Here is an 18,346-nt window from a genome sequence, read left to right on the forward strand (position 1 = left end):
ACTGCCCTCGGACTTTGTGGGAGGCTAGGGAGGAAATTGCAGAGGGCCCTTGCAGAAATATTTGCCTCATTGTTAGCTGCCGGTGACGTTCCTGAAAAATGGAAGGTGGCTAATATTGTTTAAACAGGTTGGTGATGACAAGATGGGAAGCGACAGATTGGTCAACCTGAGATTAGTAGTAGGAAGTTACGGGAGGGTATTCTGAGCGATAGAATCTACCAGAATTTAGATAGTCAGTGGCTGATTAGGACGGGTCAGCATGGCTTTGTGTGTGGGAAGCTGTGCTTACTGAGTTTTAAGAAAAGGTCATTGAAAAGATGGATGAAGATAAAGCAATTGATGTGGTCTACTTGGACTTTAGCTAAGGGATAACAACCATGACTGGTAAAACAAAATTGTTACAGAAACAGCAATGAAAAATCCTACATCTGGGTGCGACAGTATTCCTGAGACTCCACCCGGGACTCGCATGACTACCAGTAGTGAAAACCAAGAGGAAGCTACTGATGTGATGAAGGAAGCCCTGAAAACTGCCAGAGATGGAGGGCCTTCATTGCAGCTCTAAACGCCAGCAAGGTCCCACATGGTAGGCTAGGTTGCATGGAATTCAAGGGGAGCTGGTTAAGTGCTAACAAGTTGGCTTGTATGTAGGATTCAGGGGGTGCTGGCTGAAGCTTGTTTCTCAGAATGGAGGCCAGTGACTGGTGGTGTGCTGCAGGGGTTAGTGTTTGGACCCTTGTTATTCGTTATTTATAAATATGAGTTGAATGCAAATGTGTGAGGCTTGATCAGTTGGTTTGCAGACGACATGAAATTAGGAGGATTTGTTGATAGTGAAGGTGATTAATGTAGATTACAGGCAGTTCAGAGCTCTAGGAGGTGTAATGGAACAGGATTTAGGAGTACATGTATGTAATTTGTTGGAAGCAGCATCACTGGTAGACGTGGTAGTGAAAAATCAACACACACGGTCATTGTTTTGGGCGTTTCTATTTATTCCCCTCCATAGATGGTGCCTGACCTGCTGATTCCCTCCAGCATTTCAAAGCTTCAAAAATTCAAACTACATTTATTATCAAAGAATGTATAAATTATACACCTTGAAATTTGTCTGCTTACAGGCAACCACAAAGTAAGAAACCTGAAGAACCAATTTTTTAAAAAAGACCAAAAACCACTGCACAGAGAAAGAGTTTTAAAAAAAGCGCATCTTGCAAACAATAGAAGCAAGCCACCTGTTTTTTTGTTTGCGTTGCTGGGGACTTCCAGCATCGGCAGAATCTCTTGTGCCTCCTTGGTGAAAAAGGCATTTGCCACTCTGTCCTTCAACAGTCAGGGAATTAATTACAGGAGTTAGGCAATGATGTTGCAGTTGCACAAGTCATTTTGGTGTGGATGCACTTATAGAGGCCTGTGTGCAGTTTTGGCCACACTATTAGTGGAAAGATATGGGTAAACTGGAAAAACTGTAGAAAATATTTACAAGGCTGTTGCCAGAGCTGAAGGATCTAAGTTATAATGGGAGGTTGGCCAAGATAGCCTTTATTCCTTAGAATCCAGGAGAATGAGAGGTGACCTTGCAGAAATGCTTAACTTTCCTGTACAGGGGGGTGGTGAATATATGGACCGAGCTGCCAGAGGAAGTGGTTGAGGCAGGTACAATGGTATCATTAAAGAAGCATTTGGGTGGGCACGTGGAGGGATGGGGCCTGGAGTGATAGGGATCAAAAACAGGACATTGGGACCAGTTCAGTGCCCACTGTGGGTGACATGCACTCGTTAGACTAAAGGGCCGGTATTTATGCTGCAGGGGGGAAATGACTTCCTTCTGTTCCCAATGGCCCAATCGATCACAGATAAAGCCCTCCACACCACTGAGCACATCTACGTGGAGCATTGTCACAGGAAAGCAGCATCCATCATCGGTTCTACAAACACCCAGGTCATGCTCTCTTCTCACTGCTGCCATCAGAAAGAAGGTACAGGGGCCTCAGGACCCACACCACCAGTTCAGGAACAGTTATTACCCCTCAACCATCAGGCTCTTGAACCAGAGGGGATAACTTCACTCAACTTCACTTGCCCCACCATTGAAATGTTCGCCCAACCTATGGAGTCACTTTCATAGAGTCTTCATCTCTCATGTTCTCTATTTATTGCTTATTTGTTTACCATTATAATTCCTTTCTTTTTGTACTTGCACAGTTTGTTCTCTTTTGCATAATGGTTGAACACTATTATGGTTATTATTATGGATTTATTGAGTATGCCCACAAGAAAATGCATGTGGTGACATATATATACTCTGACAATAAATTTTCTTTGAACTCCGTTGCATGTAGGCATAAGAATGGATCCATATGTGTATTGTAGATGTTTTTCCACCCTTCTTTCCTGGAGCCTGTGGCATACTGGTAACAGTTTCATGGACTCCTGGCTCTCTCAGTGAGCATCAGAGCTTCCATTTTGGGATGTTTATTAAAAGGCTTTGATATCCTGCCACTTTCCCACTCTGAGCATTGCCTTCTGCTGAAAGCTGAGTCTTGGCTGTCACTTTGCGGGTTAGGTGATAATGAGTGTCTCTGATTGGGTGGGGAACTGGTAGGAGTGTCAGTGTTGGCCAGTGATACAGCGATATGGGATGGGGACTACTGACCTGGTGGCGTAACATCTGTTTTGAAGAAAATGTTAGAAGCTATTATGAAAAGATATATTCATTTGTCTCTGTTTTGTTTGCTCCACTTTAGTCACAGCAGAAGTGCATCGTAGGGTTTGCTCTCGTGTGCTGCTTTGCCATCTCTGTTGCGCTGATATTTTCAGCTGTGGATATTCCAGGTAGCAGCAGCGACACAGAATTCATTACAGAGGACAACTGCAATAGGAACTGCCGGTAAGGGGCAACAGGGGAATGGATAAATTGACCCTCATTTACATTGTCTTGGTTCACCTTTTGTAACTGAACAAATGGGTTTGCAATGCCGCCATGACATCAGATTGTGCTCAATGCATCCTGAATCTGCATCATCCAAGTGGCACACTGTGTGTGCTAAATTCGTGCGATTATGCTAAACACTTAAGATCCCAAGTTCCACTCAACTCTCCACAGTGTCACAGGGGTCTTGGATCACTATCGGGCCACCTGCTTACCTCACATTCTCAGAGCCATTTGAGATTCATTCCATTTTAAGATTGTTGGTAGTCCAACTGAAATTGCTCCCACTCAGGTTAGCTCACTGAGTATGGGTCAGAGTTGACTATTAGTCATTTTTCTAGCTGCATGTCTTGTTAACTCACCAGGGAATGCATTGGTCACAGCACCACATTGTTTATGGTCGTATTTATCAGAACAAACACACGGAAATCCTTGTTCTATTTCTCTTTCCACTGAGGCAGGTTCAAACTGCATTAGCCTCTTGTCAACTGATTAACAAACTGGCACGTCATATTTCAGAGTTGAAATGTTTCCTTCCTGTGTGCTAATCTCTTTATATCCTATTGATCTGTTAAGCTTGGTTTTTGTTGACATTTGTACAAAGCCTACTTTAAATTCAAATTTCTATTCAACCCAAGCACTTCAGACACAATTGCTTAAGTGTTGGGAGGGGAATAACAGGAAGGCTTACGATGATGGACGTGGTAGACAGTCGTAAACTGTTCTCAGAAGTTGGGGGGGGCGGAGGGAAATCAAAAAGTAAACGTCACTGGAAACAAGGTTAGATGCATTAGATTTACTGTATATCTGAGGGCAGGAGACACTTCAGGGTCAGTCCGTGTTGACGCTTCAAGTTTAGTTTGAGAAGGCACTGTTGTTTCCTTCTCTTCCAATCAACCGACCGACTTCATTTTCTTCCATTGTTGAGGAATGTGGTATCCCACAATAACACAGGTAAGACTATAGAATTATAGGGCATGGGAATAGCGTAAGGCTATTCAGCCCCTCGAGATTATACTGCCACCCAGTCTTGGTCCCATCTGCATTCTAACAACTGCTCATGTGGCACAATAACTCTTTATGCCTTCTTTGGCAGAAAATCTGCTAACCTCTGATTTAAAACTTATCAGTTTATCAAGTACAGTGGATTGTGGTTAATTGGGACACATCGGGACCAGTACATTTTGGCTCAATTAAGTGGCTATCCTAATTAGCTGAAGTTTTGTGGAATTAGTTAAAGAGTTATTTAAGTAAACAAACTAAGTAACAAATTATGAATGTAAATGAAATACAGGATAAATTAGAATACTGCCAATACTACTACAGTACCACAAACTGTGTATTAGTTCCTTAGGGGGTTTTCAGTAAGATGGGGGCATGCTCAGAAGCAGCAGCCGCTAAGGTGTTATTGTCTTTTTTATGATCACAAGACACTGCTGGACATTATGAGCTTCAGGCAGTGCAGGTACGTCGGTCAGCGAGTTGCTTGTTGCAGGAGGAGCTGTTGCTGCCTGCTACAGAAAGGCATCAGAGTGAGGGCGGTGTGCAGTCTATCAGCGAACCTTAGTCATTTTTCTTGTGATTGCAAGACCTTTTTGGATATTGGTAACGTGGAAAGCTGCAAGGCCGGTTCACTGGTTTATTGGTGGACCGACGCCCGGGGAAGCTGTGTGGCGTCAGTTGTAGTACAGACAACTGATGCCGTGGTGTTTGCAGGCACCCAGGAAAGAGGATCTGGAGCTGGTGCGGCATGGCATCCATACTGGTGCTAGTACTGCTCTCCAGTATTCACTCAGTGGAAGGCAGGCTGGATTGCATTGCTCTGCAGTTTGCTACAGGCTTGCTCTTAACGACAACGTTCATGGACTCAGGGACGTGGGTTGTTTTTTTTTGTATGTTTACTGCTATATGTGCTTTGTGCTGTGCATGAACAGTGTTTTGCACCTCGGCTCCAGAGTAACACTGTTTCATTTGACTGTATTCATGTATGGTTGAATGACAGTTGAACTTAATACGTATTGACGGAGGAATTCATCCACATCGAATTCTTTTGACTGTAAATGAACAAAATCAGCACAAACACCTAGTGCAGATAATGGATTGCCTTTATACAATGATTGCATCCTCCAAATCTTCACTTTCATTGTAACGTTCAAGAGGTTCATCTATACCTTCAAATTCTTTATAGTTTCTAATGTGTTGAAGTAGTGTAAACGTTTTATTTTCACTCCTAGTCGTTTTTGGCATCTCTAAGCTTAAAACCGCAGTGAGCAAAACATATCTGTATTATCTTACTGCTTATTTTTTTTACCAATTATCTGTGATAATGATGGAAGACACAAACGCAAATACATGCAACTGATGTTATTTAAAAGCTGTTTTCTCTAAACACAGTGTAGTGTCTAATGGCCGCAGAAGTGTATGCGACTGACGCTAGTTAGGAACTGTTTGGCACAGTTTCTTGCCCCGTGTAGCAACACAGTGTCCCAAGCAAGCAAAGGGAATCCTGCAACACACATCAAAGTTGCTGGTGATTGCAGCAGGCCAGGCAGCATCTCTAGGAAGAGGTATAGTCGATGTTTCGGGCCGAGACCCTTTGTCAGGACTAACTGAAGAAAGGGCTAGTAAGAGATTTGAAAGTGGGAGGGGGAGGGGGAGATCCGAAATGATAGGAGAAGACAGGAGGGGGAGGGATGGAGCCAAGAGCTGGACAGGTGATTGGCAAAAGGGATATGAGAGGATCATGGGGTGGGGGGGGGGGTGGGGAAGCCACATTCAGGTTGGAGGAACAATACCTTATATTCCGTCTGGGTAGCCTCCAACCTGATGGCATGAACATTGACTTCTCTAACTTCTGCTAATGCCCCACCTCCCCCTCGTACCCCATCCGTTATTTATTTATATACACACATTCTTTCTCTCTCTCTCCTTTTTCTCCCTCTGTCCCTCTGACTATACCCCTTGCCCATCCTCTGGGTTCCCTCCCACCCCTGTCTTTCTTCCCGGACCTCCTGTCCCATGATCCCCTCATATCCCTTTTGCCTATCACCTGTCTAGCTCTTGGCTCCATCCCTCCCCCTCCTGTCTTCTCCTATCATTTTGGATCTCCCCCTCCCCCTCCAACTTTCAAATCCCTTACTCACTCTTCCTTCAGTTAGTCCTGACGAAGGGTCTCGGCCCGAAACGTCGACTGTACCTCTTCCTAGAGATGCTGCCTGGCCTGCTGCGTTCACCAGCAACTTTTATGTGTGTTGCTTGAATTTCCAGCATCTGCAGAATTCCTTGTGAAAGGGAATCCTGTCTATTCTCTTGATTAGTTTTTGTTCTTTAAGAACTATCGCAATTAAGTGGCTGCTCTGGCTAACTGATGGCCCAATTAACCAAAATCCACCATACTGCTATTTGTAGGAGGAAGTTTTGCTGTATTGTCCACTGTGGGGAAAGTATTTCTTAATTGCTGAAAGGGTTGGAGCTGAATTTGAGGCCTCTCCCATCAAATGCCCCATGACTTGCTGAATACTTCCAAGATTTTCTATTTGAGAGTTTGAGGTGTTTGTCTGTACATTCTAACTCAGCTGCCAATGGGGAAAGAAAGTTCCTGGCCAAGTATAATCTTTGTCAATTCCTTCCAAAGTCATGAAAGACCCATCAAATAGCCTTCTAAGATTAATTATTTTATGACTACAAGGTTAGCTTCTATCAAGTGGCAAGGTCCAAGCATTGTTGTCCATGAGATCTGAAAAGCTTTGTAAATAATATCTGAGTTGGCAACCTAACACTTACAGGAAATGTTATTAGTCTATCTTAAAAATCAATTGTGATAATTAATTTAAAGTTTCATCTCTTTTAATGGGCCTCTGGAGGATTGCTTTAGAGATAATGCAGCAAAAGGAAAGCAATGTCTCGACAAGAAAGAGGCAACAGATGGATAGTTAGGAAAAGATACTACATTTCAAGATTCAAGGTTGTTTAAGGCCATTTCCAGTACACAAGAGTAAAGGAGAACATTATTGATAGCATTATGTAACAAGCAGCATTTTCTCACCAATTGCCTACTGATACCCATTTTGGGTTACGTCAGGTCCACTCTGCTTTAGAAACCAGCAGAGCCTGGTCCAACTACAGACTAAAGACACAAGGAAATCTGCAGATGCTGGAAATCCAAGACAACGCACACAAAATGCTGGAGGAGCTCAGCAGGCCAGGCTGAGCTCCAGAAAAGAGTGAACAGCCGGACATTATGGGCCCGACACACTTCATCATCTGTCCTCCTGAAGGGACTCGGGCCCGAAGCATCAACTGTTCACTCTCTTCAGGAGCTTAGCCCGGCCTGCTGAGTTCCTCCAACATTTTGTGTGTGTTACTACAGACTAAAGAGCTGGATTTCCGGAGGGGAGGTGGACGTGACTGCCACATGAACCTTTGAGAGAGTGTATCAGCAAGAAGCTCTGAACTGAAGTCAAAGGCTGGAATAATGCCTTGCACAAAGTCATAGTTGTTGGAGTTCTTATCATCGCAGCTCCAGAACTTTGCTCCAAGAGTTCCTCAGGGCACTTGGCACAGCCACTTTTAGCTACTTTTTTGAAGACCTTATTGTCCATCGTGAATGGAGATGCTCATTGATGATCGCACAACATTAAATCCTATTTGCAAGTCCTCACAAATGCATGCAGCATGACTTAAGTAAACTTCAGGCATGGTCTGATCAATGTCAAGTGACACACACCTCACAAAAAGGTCAAGCAGTGTCGACCTGCATCACAAGAATTTAGCCACCTACCCTTGACATTCAATGGTGTTATTAATTGCCGAGTCTTCCACCATGAAGGGTCTGTTCCACGCTGTATCTGTAAATAAATAAATAATCACAGTTGATTTGAAACTCATTTGGACCAGATGTATAAATATTGAGGCTGGAAGAACAGGTTGGGGAGTGGGTATCCTGAGATAAGTGGCTCACCTCCTAACACTGCAAAGCCATGACACCTTCTACAAGTCACAAATCAGAAGCACGATGGAATGTTCTCTGCTTCTCTGAATCAATGCAGTATGGACATCTCTCAGGAAGCTCAGCACATTCCAGGAAAAAAGCAGGTTGCTTTGATTCACTCCCTGTTAATCAGGTCTAATCATCTATTCCGCTGTGCAGTGGTAACAGAATGTACTGTGTACAAAACACACTGCAATTAATTGCCCGGGGTATCGTGATTACACTTTTCAAAAGCCCATGAGCTTTAGCACCAAGGGACAGGGATTACAGGTACACTGCCCCCTGTAGGCAGGATGGTAGCATAGCAGTTAGCACATCGCTTTACAGCACCAGCCATCACCAGGGGGGGTTCAATTCATGTCGCTGCATGTAAGACGTTTGTATGTTCTCGCCATGACTGTGTGCATTTCCTTCTGGTGCTCCAGTTTCCTCTCATATTCCAAAGACGTACGGTCAGGGTTAGTGTGTTGTGGGTGTGCTATGTTGGGCTAGCACAATCTTCTGTGATTTGATTTGATACAGCCAATGTACTTCATGTTTGATTTGATGTACATGTTACAAATAAAGCTTATTTTATCTTTTAGGTTCCTCCTCAAGCTGCACACTGTTATGTCTGGGAAATTTATTGATGTTTCCCTCATTGTCATTAGGTGTAAATCCTCAAACTCCGTCCCTAACAACATTCTGGGAATGCCTTCACTAGAAGGACAGCATGAGTCCAAGTCCAAGCCCCCCACTGCCTTCTCAAGGGCAGTTAGATTTCGGTATGATGAGGGTGATCATGGTCTTTTCATGATTGTTCTTGGTAAATTTTTCTACAGAAGTGCTTGGCATTGCCTTCTGGGCAGTGTCTTTACAAGATGGGTGACCCCTGTCATCATTAGTTCTTTTCAGAGATTGTCTGCTCGGTGTCAGTGGTCGCATAACCAGGACCTGTGATATGCACCGGCTGCTCATACAACCATCCACCACCTGCTCCCGTGGCTTCACTTGACCCTGATCAGAGAGCTAAGTAGGTGCTACACCTTGCCCAAGGTTGACCTGCAGGCTAATAGAGGGAGAAGGCCTTACACCTCCTTTGGTAGAGATGTATCTCCATCCTACCACCAATTAGAGAAGAGGAATAAATGCTGGGGATTGCCAGCAACATCTAGGTCCTTTTTAAAAAAAAATGAAGTCAGTGCACTTAAGAATAGGGTTGATAATGGTTTACATTGTACGTGGTCTGAGGAAAGAAAATACTTGATAGATTCAGAAAGTTGGTAGTTCTTCATCCACTGTGACAAATTAATTCTGTTAAGCCTCCTGTGATATTGTGTCTTCATAAGTTACCAGCAGTATGATAGAATATTTTTCACCCCTACCTTTTCAACAGCAATAAATCCTAACATTTCCAGCAATGCTCAGATCATGAAAATTAATAATAAAATTCCTTGCTCTGTGGTGCCTGTGGACAGCCATTTGTTCTCTGTAGACTTCATTCGGAAAATCATGAAGCACTTACTGATGATGGATTATGGTAGAATAATTGCACAGAGGGATATCCAACTAGAGGTGAAATAGGAGATTTCAAAAAAAAAAACAAGAATTAGAATTTATATCTCGTTAGGAGAGTGATAAAGATGAAAATAAACAGTTTCTGTCACATACCTAAGAATTGGTTGGGTTACTTTGGCTGCAGGTTATTGGGTAAAATGTGCAAAGTCTACTTGACACTTCACTAAACGTTATTTCCAATTATCAATTCCATTAAAAATCAGTTGAACTATGTCCACCCTTTAACTCATCTACTCAGTAACTTTCACACTAGGTAGATTGAAACATGTTACTGGTGTTTTAGATGGTAAATGATTTACTTTCATTGGAATTTACAAGAATAAGGGGAGAACTCATTTAAACCTATTGTATATTGAAAGGCTTGGATAGAGTGGGTGTGGAGGGGATGTTTCCTATAGTGTGAGAGTGTGGGACCAGAGGGCACAGCCTCAAAATACAAACACATCTCTTTAGAATAGAGATGAAGAGGTATTTCTTTAGCCAGAGGGTGGTGAATCTGTGGAATTCATTGTCACAGATGGCGGTGGAAGCCAAGTCAATGGGTATATTTAAAGCAGAAGTTGTTAATTGGTAAGAGTGGCAAAGGCCCTGGGGAGAAGGCAGGAGAATGGGGTTGAGAGTGATAATAAATCAGCCACGATGGAATGATGGAGCAATTCTGCTCCTACATCTTGCGGTTTATTCTAAAAGTTAAAGACTGGGTGTGCAACGTTGGCACTAAGGTAGTAGAGAGGTTCAATGCTACTGGAAAACTGCTTCTTGAACTTGCTGACTCTGTTCTGAGCTCATTGCATGTCTCCAGAACATTCACTATTCCCCAAGAGCTATTGTAACCACGATATGTGTTAATGCAATTCCTGGTAGCTTTCATGAAGCCAGAGAAACCCTTTCAATAATTGATGCCAGTACAGTACTCACAGCCTAAATATTAAAGGTGTGTATGCCTCGTCATAAACACAAGAGATTCTGCAGACGCTGGAATCCAGAGTAACACACACAAAATGCTGGAGGAACTCAGCAGGTCAGGCAGCATCTTTGGAGAGGAATAGAGCCAACAATTTGAGCCAAGACCTTTCATCAGGACTCCTTACATTTCCATCCGAAACATTCACTCTTTATTCCTCTCCATCGATGCTGCCTGACCTGCTGAGTCTGTTCCTCAAGTTCTGTTTGCTAATCCTTTCTCCGTCACCAAGACCTAGCCAGTTTGAGTTATGTTCATGGATGAGGAAAACCTAGTTGCCTCTGGATTGCAGGGAGAAAAATTTCCCACTGGATAATTTTTCTCACCTGCGTAGTTCACTGGAACAGCCATAGCTCGGCCACATATTCAATCCCATTCCAGATACTACAGAGATTTCTGCTTGTACGTTGCAGACAAAGTGTATGCTGGAGTGTGAATGTATGTGGTTTCCAGTGGAAGGTGTAAAGTTGTGTTACCAAGCTGGGTTACCAAGAAGCAGAAGTTTGGTCAGCTACACATAGACTCATAAAGTCACAGAATTATACAGCTCAGGGACAGACCCTTTGGCCCTGCTTATCCATGACAACCAAGGTGCCTTCTGGAGCTAGTCCTAGTTGCTAGAGTTTGGCTAATATCCCTCTCAATTCTTCCTATCATTTGTAACTTTAACAATCCCCTACCACTTTTCCCAGAGCTCATTCTATAAACTTGTCACTCTATGTATGGGAAAACTTGCCCTGAGATCCCCTTTAAAATTTTGCCCTCTCATCTTAAACCTATGCCCTCTAGATTAGACTCCTCTATCCAGTGAAAGAAACTATGCAATCCATTTTATCTAGGTCCTCATAATTTTTTAAACCACTATCAGGTTACCCCTTAGACTGCTTCGTTCCAGTGAAAACAGTTGTAGCCTATCCAAAGTCTTTTTATACCTTAATATCTCTGAGAGAAGTAGGTACTCATACCCGTATGTCTGTCTGCTCTACGATACTCCTTCAGCCTCTGTCATTCATTATGTGTATTCTGCCCTGGTTTCATTTACTAAACTGCATCACTTCACACTAGTCTGTGTTAAATTCCATCTGTTATTTCTTAGCTCACTTTCCCGTTGCAGTGTAAGCTGTTGATCTAAATGCCACTGTAACCTGAGACAGCCTTCTTCACAGTCTACCACACTACCAGTTTTGGTGAATTCTGCAGATTTGCTAATCATGCCACCTACATTCTCATCTAAATTGTCAATGTGTATTACAGACAATGTGGACCTGGCACAGATCCCTGCAGAACACCACTGGGAGTAATGCGGCAGATGAGAAAGTTCAGGCTGCCTCTGAGAGCCAAGTGGTTCAAGAAGCAGAATTCCTCCCTCCTGCACCAGCTCCTCAGCCACGCGGTCATCTGCCATGTCCTCTATTCCTACCCTCACTTATGCATGGCCGCAGGAGTAATCTCGAGATGACTGTTCCTGAAGTTGAGTTTATTAATCTTCTGCCTAACTTTCTGTATTAACCCTGCCGGACATTATAACTTTTTTCCTACCCATGTCAATGGTCCTGATGTGTGCAACAATCTCTGGCTGCCCACCTGTAATGTTCAATCAGGTTTGTGGTTCTGGCAAGTGATACAGAAAGCATTCTCTGTGAATAGGTATATTAATCATTTATTTACAAACAGTAAAAATCCAACCGACTATTCATGTTCCCCAAGTTACAGACATGACAAAGCTGACTACTCACAAACAGACGTACATGCAACAAGCATACTTGGTTAAAGGTTCACGAAGAGAATACCTTCTCAATCACTATGTGCATTCTTGCCTTAAACAAAGGAAGACGAGAGCAAGCCCCTTCCATGTTGTTATTTTATATACCCAGAATGATTGAAACTGAATACCAGGCATCTATCCAATGGGAAAAGCAGCTTCAGCTTCTAAAGTAACCAATCACAATGGAAGCATCCACTTTTGGCAATCAGAATTAGGCACGCCCCCACAGGACACCACTCTCCCCTTGAGAACTTCTGTCACTGCTTGGAGACATCCTTGACCCTGGCACCATTTGGTAACATACTATCCTGGAGAGTGCCAGCACTTTGGAGCAGGTTTTCTTGTGCTTTGTACCTTATAAATGGTCTAACTAGCATCTTCCTTCTGCTGCAACATGCACAAAATGCTGGAGGAACTCAGCAGGTTGGGCAGCGTCCGTGGAAAGGAGTAAATAGTCAACATTTGGCCAAGACCGTTCAACAGGACCGGAAGGGAAGAGGAGATGACAGAGTAGGAAGATGGGGGTAGGGGAGGAAGAAGTACAAGGTGATGGGTGAAACCGGGAGAGGGTGAGGGGGTGAAGAATCCTGATGATGTACCATCACTTTGGATCCATTGTAGTCACTGGTGTATGAGGGAGGACATTAACCTCTGGAATATATACTCCCCATGAAAATAGTAGTGTTCTATTTGTTGAAATGCATGAATGCCGTAAAAGGCTGAAGCAACCCTCATGCTAATCATGAGATACAAAGGGATCTAAATGGTCTTTTGCATAAATCACTAAAAGTTAGGAAGTAGTTAAGAAGGCAAACAGCATATTAGCCTTTATTGCAAATGGATTGGAGTTCAGAAATGGGGAAGTTTTATTACAATTCACAGATTATTGATGAAACCACAAAAAAAGGATAAAATAGCATTAGAGGCGGTCTAAGGATTCACCAAGCTAATTCTTAGGATGCCTTGTCAAGGGGAGCTAAGCTGCTTTGGTCTGTATCCATTGGAGTTTAGAAGAAAGATCCTCAGGGGGTTGACAGGGTAGACCTTGAGCTGTTTGCTCTAGTGGAGAGTATTGACCAAGGGGGTGGCCGTAGAAATCTCTTCTCACAGAGGATGGTGAATCTCTGGAATTCTTTACCCCAGGGAGCTGAGGAAGTGAGATCATTAGTGGTATTTAAAATAGATGTAGGTGCATTTTTGAAAGATGGTGGGATTGGGGACAAAGGGGATCTGACATGGAGGAGGAGCAGAGAATTTGGGCAGAACTGAATCGGGTTTATTATCACTGGCATGTGCTGTGAAATTTGTTTTGTGGCAACAGTACGGTGAGATTGCTATAAGAATGCACAAACAAACAATAAATAAATAAATAGTGCAAAAGGAGAGCGAAATAGTACGGTGGTGTTCACAAGTTAATGGACCCTCCTGAAGTCCGATAGCAGAGAGGAAGAAGCTGATCATAAAATGCTGAGTGTGGGTCTTGAGGCTCCTCCCGGATGTCTGAAGTAATGATGGTGGACGCCACTTTCTTGAGGCATCGCCTTTTGAAGATGACCTCGACGGTGGGAGCTGCTGGTGCCCGTGGTGGAGGTGACTGAGTCTACGACCCTCTGGAGCTCTTTCTGATCCAGTGCATTGGCACCTCCATACCAGGCAGTCAGAATTCTCCCCACCGTACACCTGTAGAGATCTGCTAGAGACTTTGGTGACATTCCAAATCTCTTCAAACCCCTAATGAAATATAGCCACTGGCATATTTTCTTCAAAATGACATCAATATGTAGGACTTCTAATAGATTTTCAGAGATGTTGACACCCAGGAACTTGAATCTGGTCACCTTTTCCACTGCTCACCCCTCGATGAGAACTGGTGTGTGTTCTCCTAATTATCCCTTCCTGAGGTTTCCAATCAATTCCTTGGTCTTACTGATCAGCTATGGTGATATTGACTGTCAGGGCAGGCCTGGGGGGTACTGGTGACCTACTCCTGATCCTGTGATTTGGGTTCCACCGAGGAGCATTAAGTTCCTCGGGGTCAATATCACAAATGACCTGACTTGGTCCAACCAAGCAGAGTCCACTGCCGAGAAGGCCCACCAGTGCCTTTACTTCCTGAGGAAGCTGAAGAAATTTGGCCTGTCCTCTCACTAATTTTTTATAGATGCACCGTAGAAAGCATTCTTCTAGGGTGCATCACAACCTGGTATGGAAGTTGTCCTGTCCAAGACCGAAAGAAGCTGCAGAAGATTGTGAAAATGGCCCAGCACATCACACAAACCAATCTTCCATCCTTGGACTCAGTTTACACCGCACACTGTTGGAGCAGTGCTGCTAGGATAATCAGGGACACGACCCACCCAACCAACACACTTTTTGTCCCTCCTCCCTCCGGGAGAAGGCTCAGGAGCTTGAAGACTCATACGGCCAGATTTGGGAACAGCTTCTTTTCAACTGTGATAAGACTGCTGAACGGATCCTGACCCGGATCTGGGCCGTACCCTCCAAATACCTGCCTCTTGGTTTTTTTGCACTACTTTACTTTCCCTTTTCTATTTTCTATTTATGATTTATAATTAAAAATTTTAATATTTACTATCGATTTGTACTCCAGGGAGCACGAAGAGCAGAATCAAATATCGCTGTGATGATTGTACGCTCTAGTATCAATTGTTTGGCGACAATTAAGTATAAAGTAGTAAATTCGGGCTGGCACGAGTTTTAATCTAGATCCTGCTAATAGCAGTAAACGTGTGGCAGAATGCTTGCTTTCCCGCTGTCCTCTGCAGGCTTACGCCTCTCTGCCACCGACCTGCTTCTAGGCCTGCTCAGTCCTTTAAGCAGCAAGCAGTTTGTCACCTCACGCCACCCCACCCCTACGCTCCCGGGGCCCAGCTTCTCTTCCGCACGAGGACCAAAGCACTCTCCCTCCTCTCGCAGTCCTGCCAGGAATAATTTGAGTGGACTCACGGTGCTGACTGGTCCCTCCCATCCCACCACGGCATGGATTAGATTGGAAAATTGAGGTTGTTTCTGCAGACTGATGGCTCCAGAGAATGACTTCACATCACAGAATGATTCCTTATTAAGTAAGTCTCACTGCTGGGTGAGCAGCACCAATGAATCTAACTGTAGAGCCTGTCAGATTATATTTACAGTGGCATTACATATGAATGAGACAAATTGATGATGGACTTCAGGACTGGGAAGTCGAGGGAACACACACCAGCCCTTATTGAGGGGTCAGAAGCTGGAAAGAGTGAGCAATTTCAAGTTCCTGGGTGTCAACATCTCTATGAGGATCTACGCTGGACCTCACATATTGATGCAATTACAAAGAAGGCATGACAGCGACTATATTTCATTAGGAGTTTGAGGAGAACTAGTACATCACCAAAGACATTCGCGTATTTCTACAGATGTAGCGGGGAGAGTGTTCTAACCGGCTTCCTCACCCTTTGGTATGGAGGGGCCACAGCACAGGACCAGAAAAAGCTGCAGAAAGCTGTAAACTCTGCCTGCTCCAAGGTTGGCACTAGGCTCCCCATCAGCCAGGACACCTTCAAAAGCCGATACCTCAGAAAGGCAGCATCCATCATTAAGCACCCCTATCACCCAGAGCATGCCCTCTTCTCCCTGCAGCCATCAGGGTGGTGACGCAGGAGCTTGAAGACTTCAAGAACAGCTTCTTCCCCTCTGCCATCAGATTTCTGAATGGAGAATGAACCCATAACCACTATCTCAGTATTTTTCCTCTCTTTTTGCACTATTAATTTAATTTAATTTTCTTTTTCATGTATACTTATTGTAATTTATAGATTTTGTTATTTATGTATTGGAGTGTACTGCCACAAAACAACAAATTTCATGATGTACGCCAGTGCTATTAAACCTGATTCCAATTCTGTTTATTCAAGCTGACATTAACAGCAGCACACAAAATCATTTCCTGACCTTTAGTTATTGGCCCATGTCCCATCCTGTGATCCTTGGAGATCGTTAACAAATGGGAAGTGTGCTCCCATTATTTTCCTCATCTGAGTCACACACCACCCTGACTTGGGAATGTCCTTTGTCTTTGCCTGGTCTGATACCTGGATCTGCCTCTCCAGTGGCAGTCTGGGACCATGTTCACCAGAAGGACTGTAGCAGTTTACGTAGGTGACTCTCCACCAGCTTTAGTTTGGGACGAGCAATAAATGCTGGTCTTGTCAATGATCCCTATAGCCCACGGGTAAATAAAACAACCACTGGATTTCTAATCATCAGTCTTTTGATCATAAAGATTAGCTTTATTTGTCACATGTACATCGAAATAGATTGTGCAGTGTGTCTGCAGCAACGACCAGCAGAGTGTGTGGATGTGCTAGGGCTAGCCCCACAAGTATTGCCATTCCTCCAGTGCCGACACAGCATGCCCAAAAATGACCGACCCTGACACTAATACGTCCTTGGAATGTGAGAGGAAGCCAGAACACTGGGGTGAAACCTATGTGATCACGGGGAGAATGTACAAACTAGTTACAGGCAGCAGCAGGGATTGAACCTGATTGTAATCGATGGCACAGTAAAACGTTACACTGACCACCATGTCACCATGTCGTGGTGCAGTGATCAGCCGTACACATTCTGGGTGAGTGAGACTGGGGGGTATTTTAACATCCTGCTCTCATTTTATTCCTGATACCTCCTGGATTGTTATCAATGAGTTCAGTTGACATATCTACAAGAAAGAAACTAATAAATATATCAATGCCAAAGGGATCAAGGGATATGAAGAGAAATCGGGAACAGGACACTCAAGATGATTAGCCAGGGTCATGTCCAATGGCGAAGCAGGTTTCAATGGCTCACTCCTGATATTTTCCATGTCTCTATGATGCGTTGTCCAATTGGAGCTGTTGGAAGGACAATATAAGATTAGATTATGAGAACACTCAGTCCTCTTTTATTGTCATTTAGAGATGCATACATGCATTAAGAAATGATACAATGTTTTTCCAGAGTGATATCACAGAAAACAAGACAGACCAATGACTAACACTGACAGAACCACATAATTATAACATATAGTTACAGCAGTGCAAAGCAATACCATAATTTGATGAAGAACAAACCATGGCCACAGTAAAAAAAAAAAAAGTCTCAAAAGTCCCCGAGTCGATTGACTCCCGAGTCCCTGATAGCTGACAGCAAAAGGGAGAAACTCCCTGCCATAAACCTCCAGGCACCGTCAACTTGCCGAAGCCTTGGAAGCAGCCGACCACAGCCGACACTGAGTCCGTCCGTCCAAAAACTTCGAGCCTCCGGCCAGCCCTTCCGATACAGCCTCCCAAGCGCCATCCTTTGCCGAGCGCCTTTGACCTTGCCCCGGCCGCTGAAACAATCAAAGCTGAGGATTTCGGGGCCTTCTGCTCTGGAGATTCCGGTTACCACACAGTAGCAGCGTCAGCAAAGTGGGCATTTCAGAAGTTTTCCAGATATTCCTCTGTACTCTCACGTCTGTCTCCATCAAAACAGAATCATGCATGGTCCCTACTTGACAGATAACATATTCATCACCAGAGAGGCCGCGCGCACTGCCCTCACCCCGCCATCTTCTCCTCCTCATAACCCTTAATTACAGTAGGTCAAGAATGTCTTAGAACAGAATGACTTCCATTTTGGTAGTATATTAGTTCCCATTGGAATTCCCAAAGCACGTTATAGGCAAGGAATGATTTTTTGGAACATAGTCACTCTTTTACTGAAGGAAAAGTGTAGCTAATTTATTGACTTATTTCTTCAGATACAGCACAAAGTAGGCCCATCTGGCCCTTCGATCTGTACTGCCTGGCAACCCCTGGTTTAACCCTCGCCTAATCATGGGACCATTTACATTAACCAATTAACCTACTAACCGGAACTTCTTTGGACTGTGGAAGGAAACCCACGTGGTCACGGGGAGAATGTACAAACACCTCACAGACTGCGGTGGGAATTGAACCTGGGTCGCTGGTACTGTAAAGTGTTGGGCTAACCACTACACTGCCTTGCCGCCTGAATTTTGCACACAGCAAGATCCCAGCAGCAGTGAGAGGACCAAATGGCGTGCTTCCAATGGAATGAAATGTGGACCGGTGGAGAGGGTTGAAAGAAATG

General features: G+C 44.0%; 1 protein-coding gene across 4 annotated transcripts in view; it reads left to right on the top strand.

Moving 5' to 3' along the window:
- LOC140201171 (inactive phospholipase D5-like) overlaps positions 1-18,346 on the top strand; it is a 174,896-nt gene that overhangs the window by 15,648 nt on the left and 140,902 nt on the right. For 3 of the 4 annotated variants that reach the window (XM_072264855.1, XM_072264856.1, XM_072264858.1), the window contains exon 2: positions 2,748-2,890. The exons of the other annotated variant lie outside the window; for it this stretch is intronic. In XM_072264855.1, the coding sequence (XP_072120956.1) occupies positions 2,748-2,890 (143 nt within the window). The remainder of the gene's footprint in view (positions 1-2,747; positions 2,891-18,346) is intronic. 4 annotated transcript variants of the gene reach the window in all.

Source organism: Mobula birostris, chromosome 8 (assembly GCF_030028105.1).
Source record: "Mobula birostris isolate sMobBir1 chromosome 8, sMobBir1.hap1, whole genome shotgun sequence".
NCBI lineage: Eukaryota > Metazoa > Chordata > Chondrichthyes > Myliobatiformes > Myliobatidae > Mobula > Mobula birostris.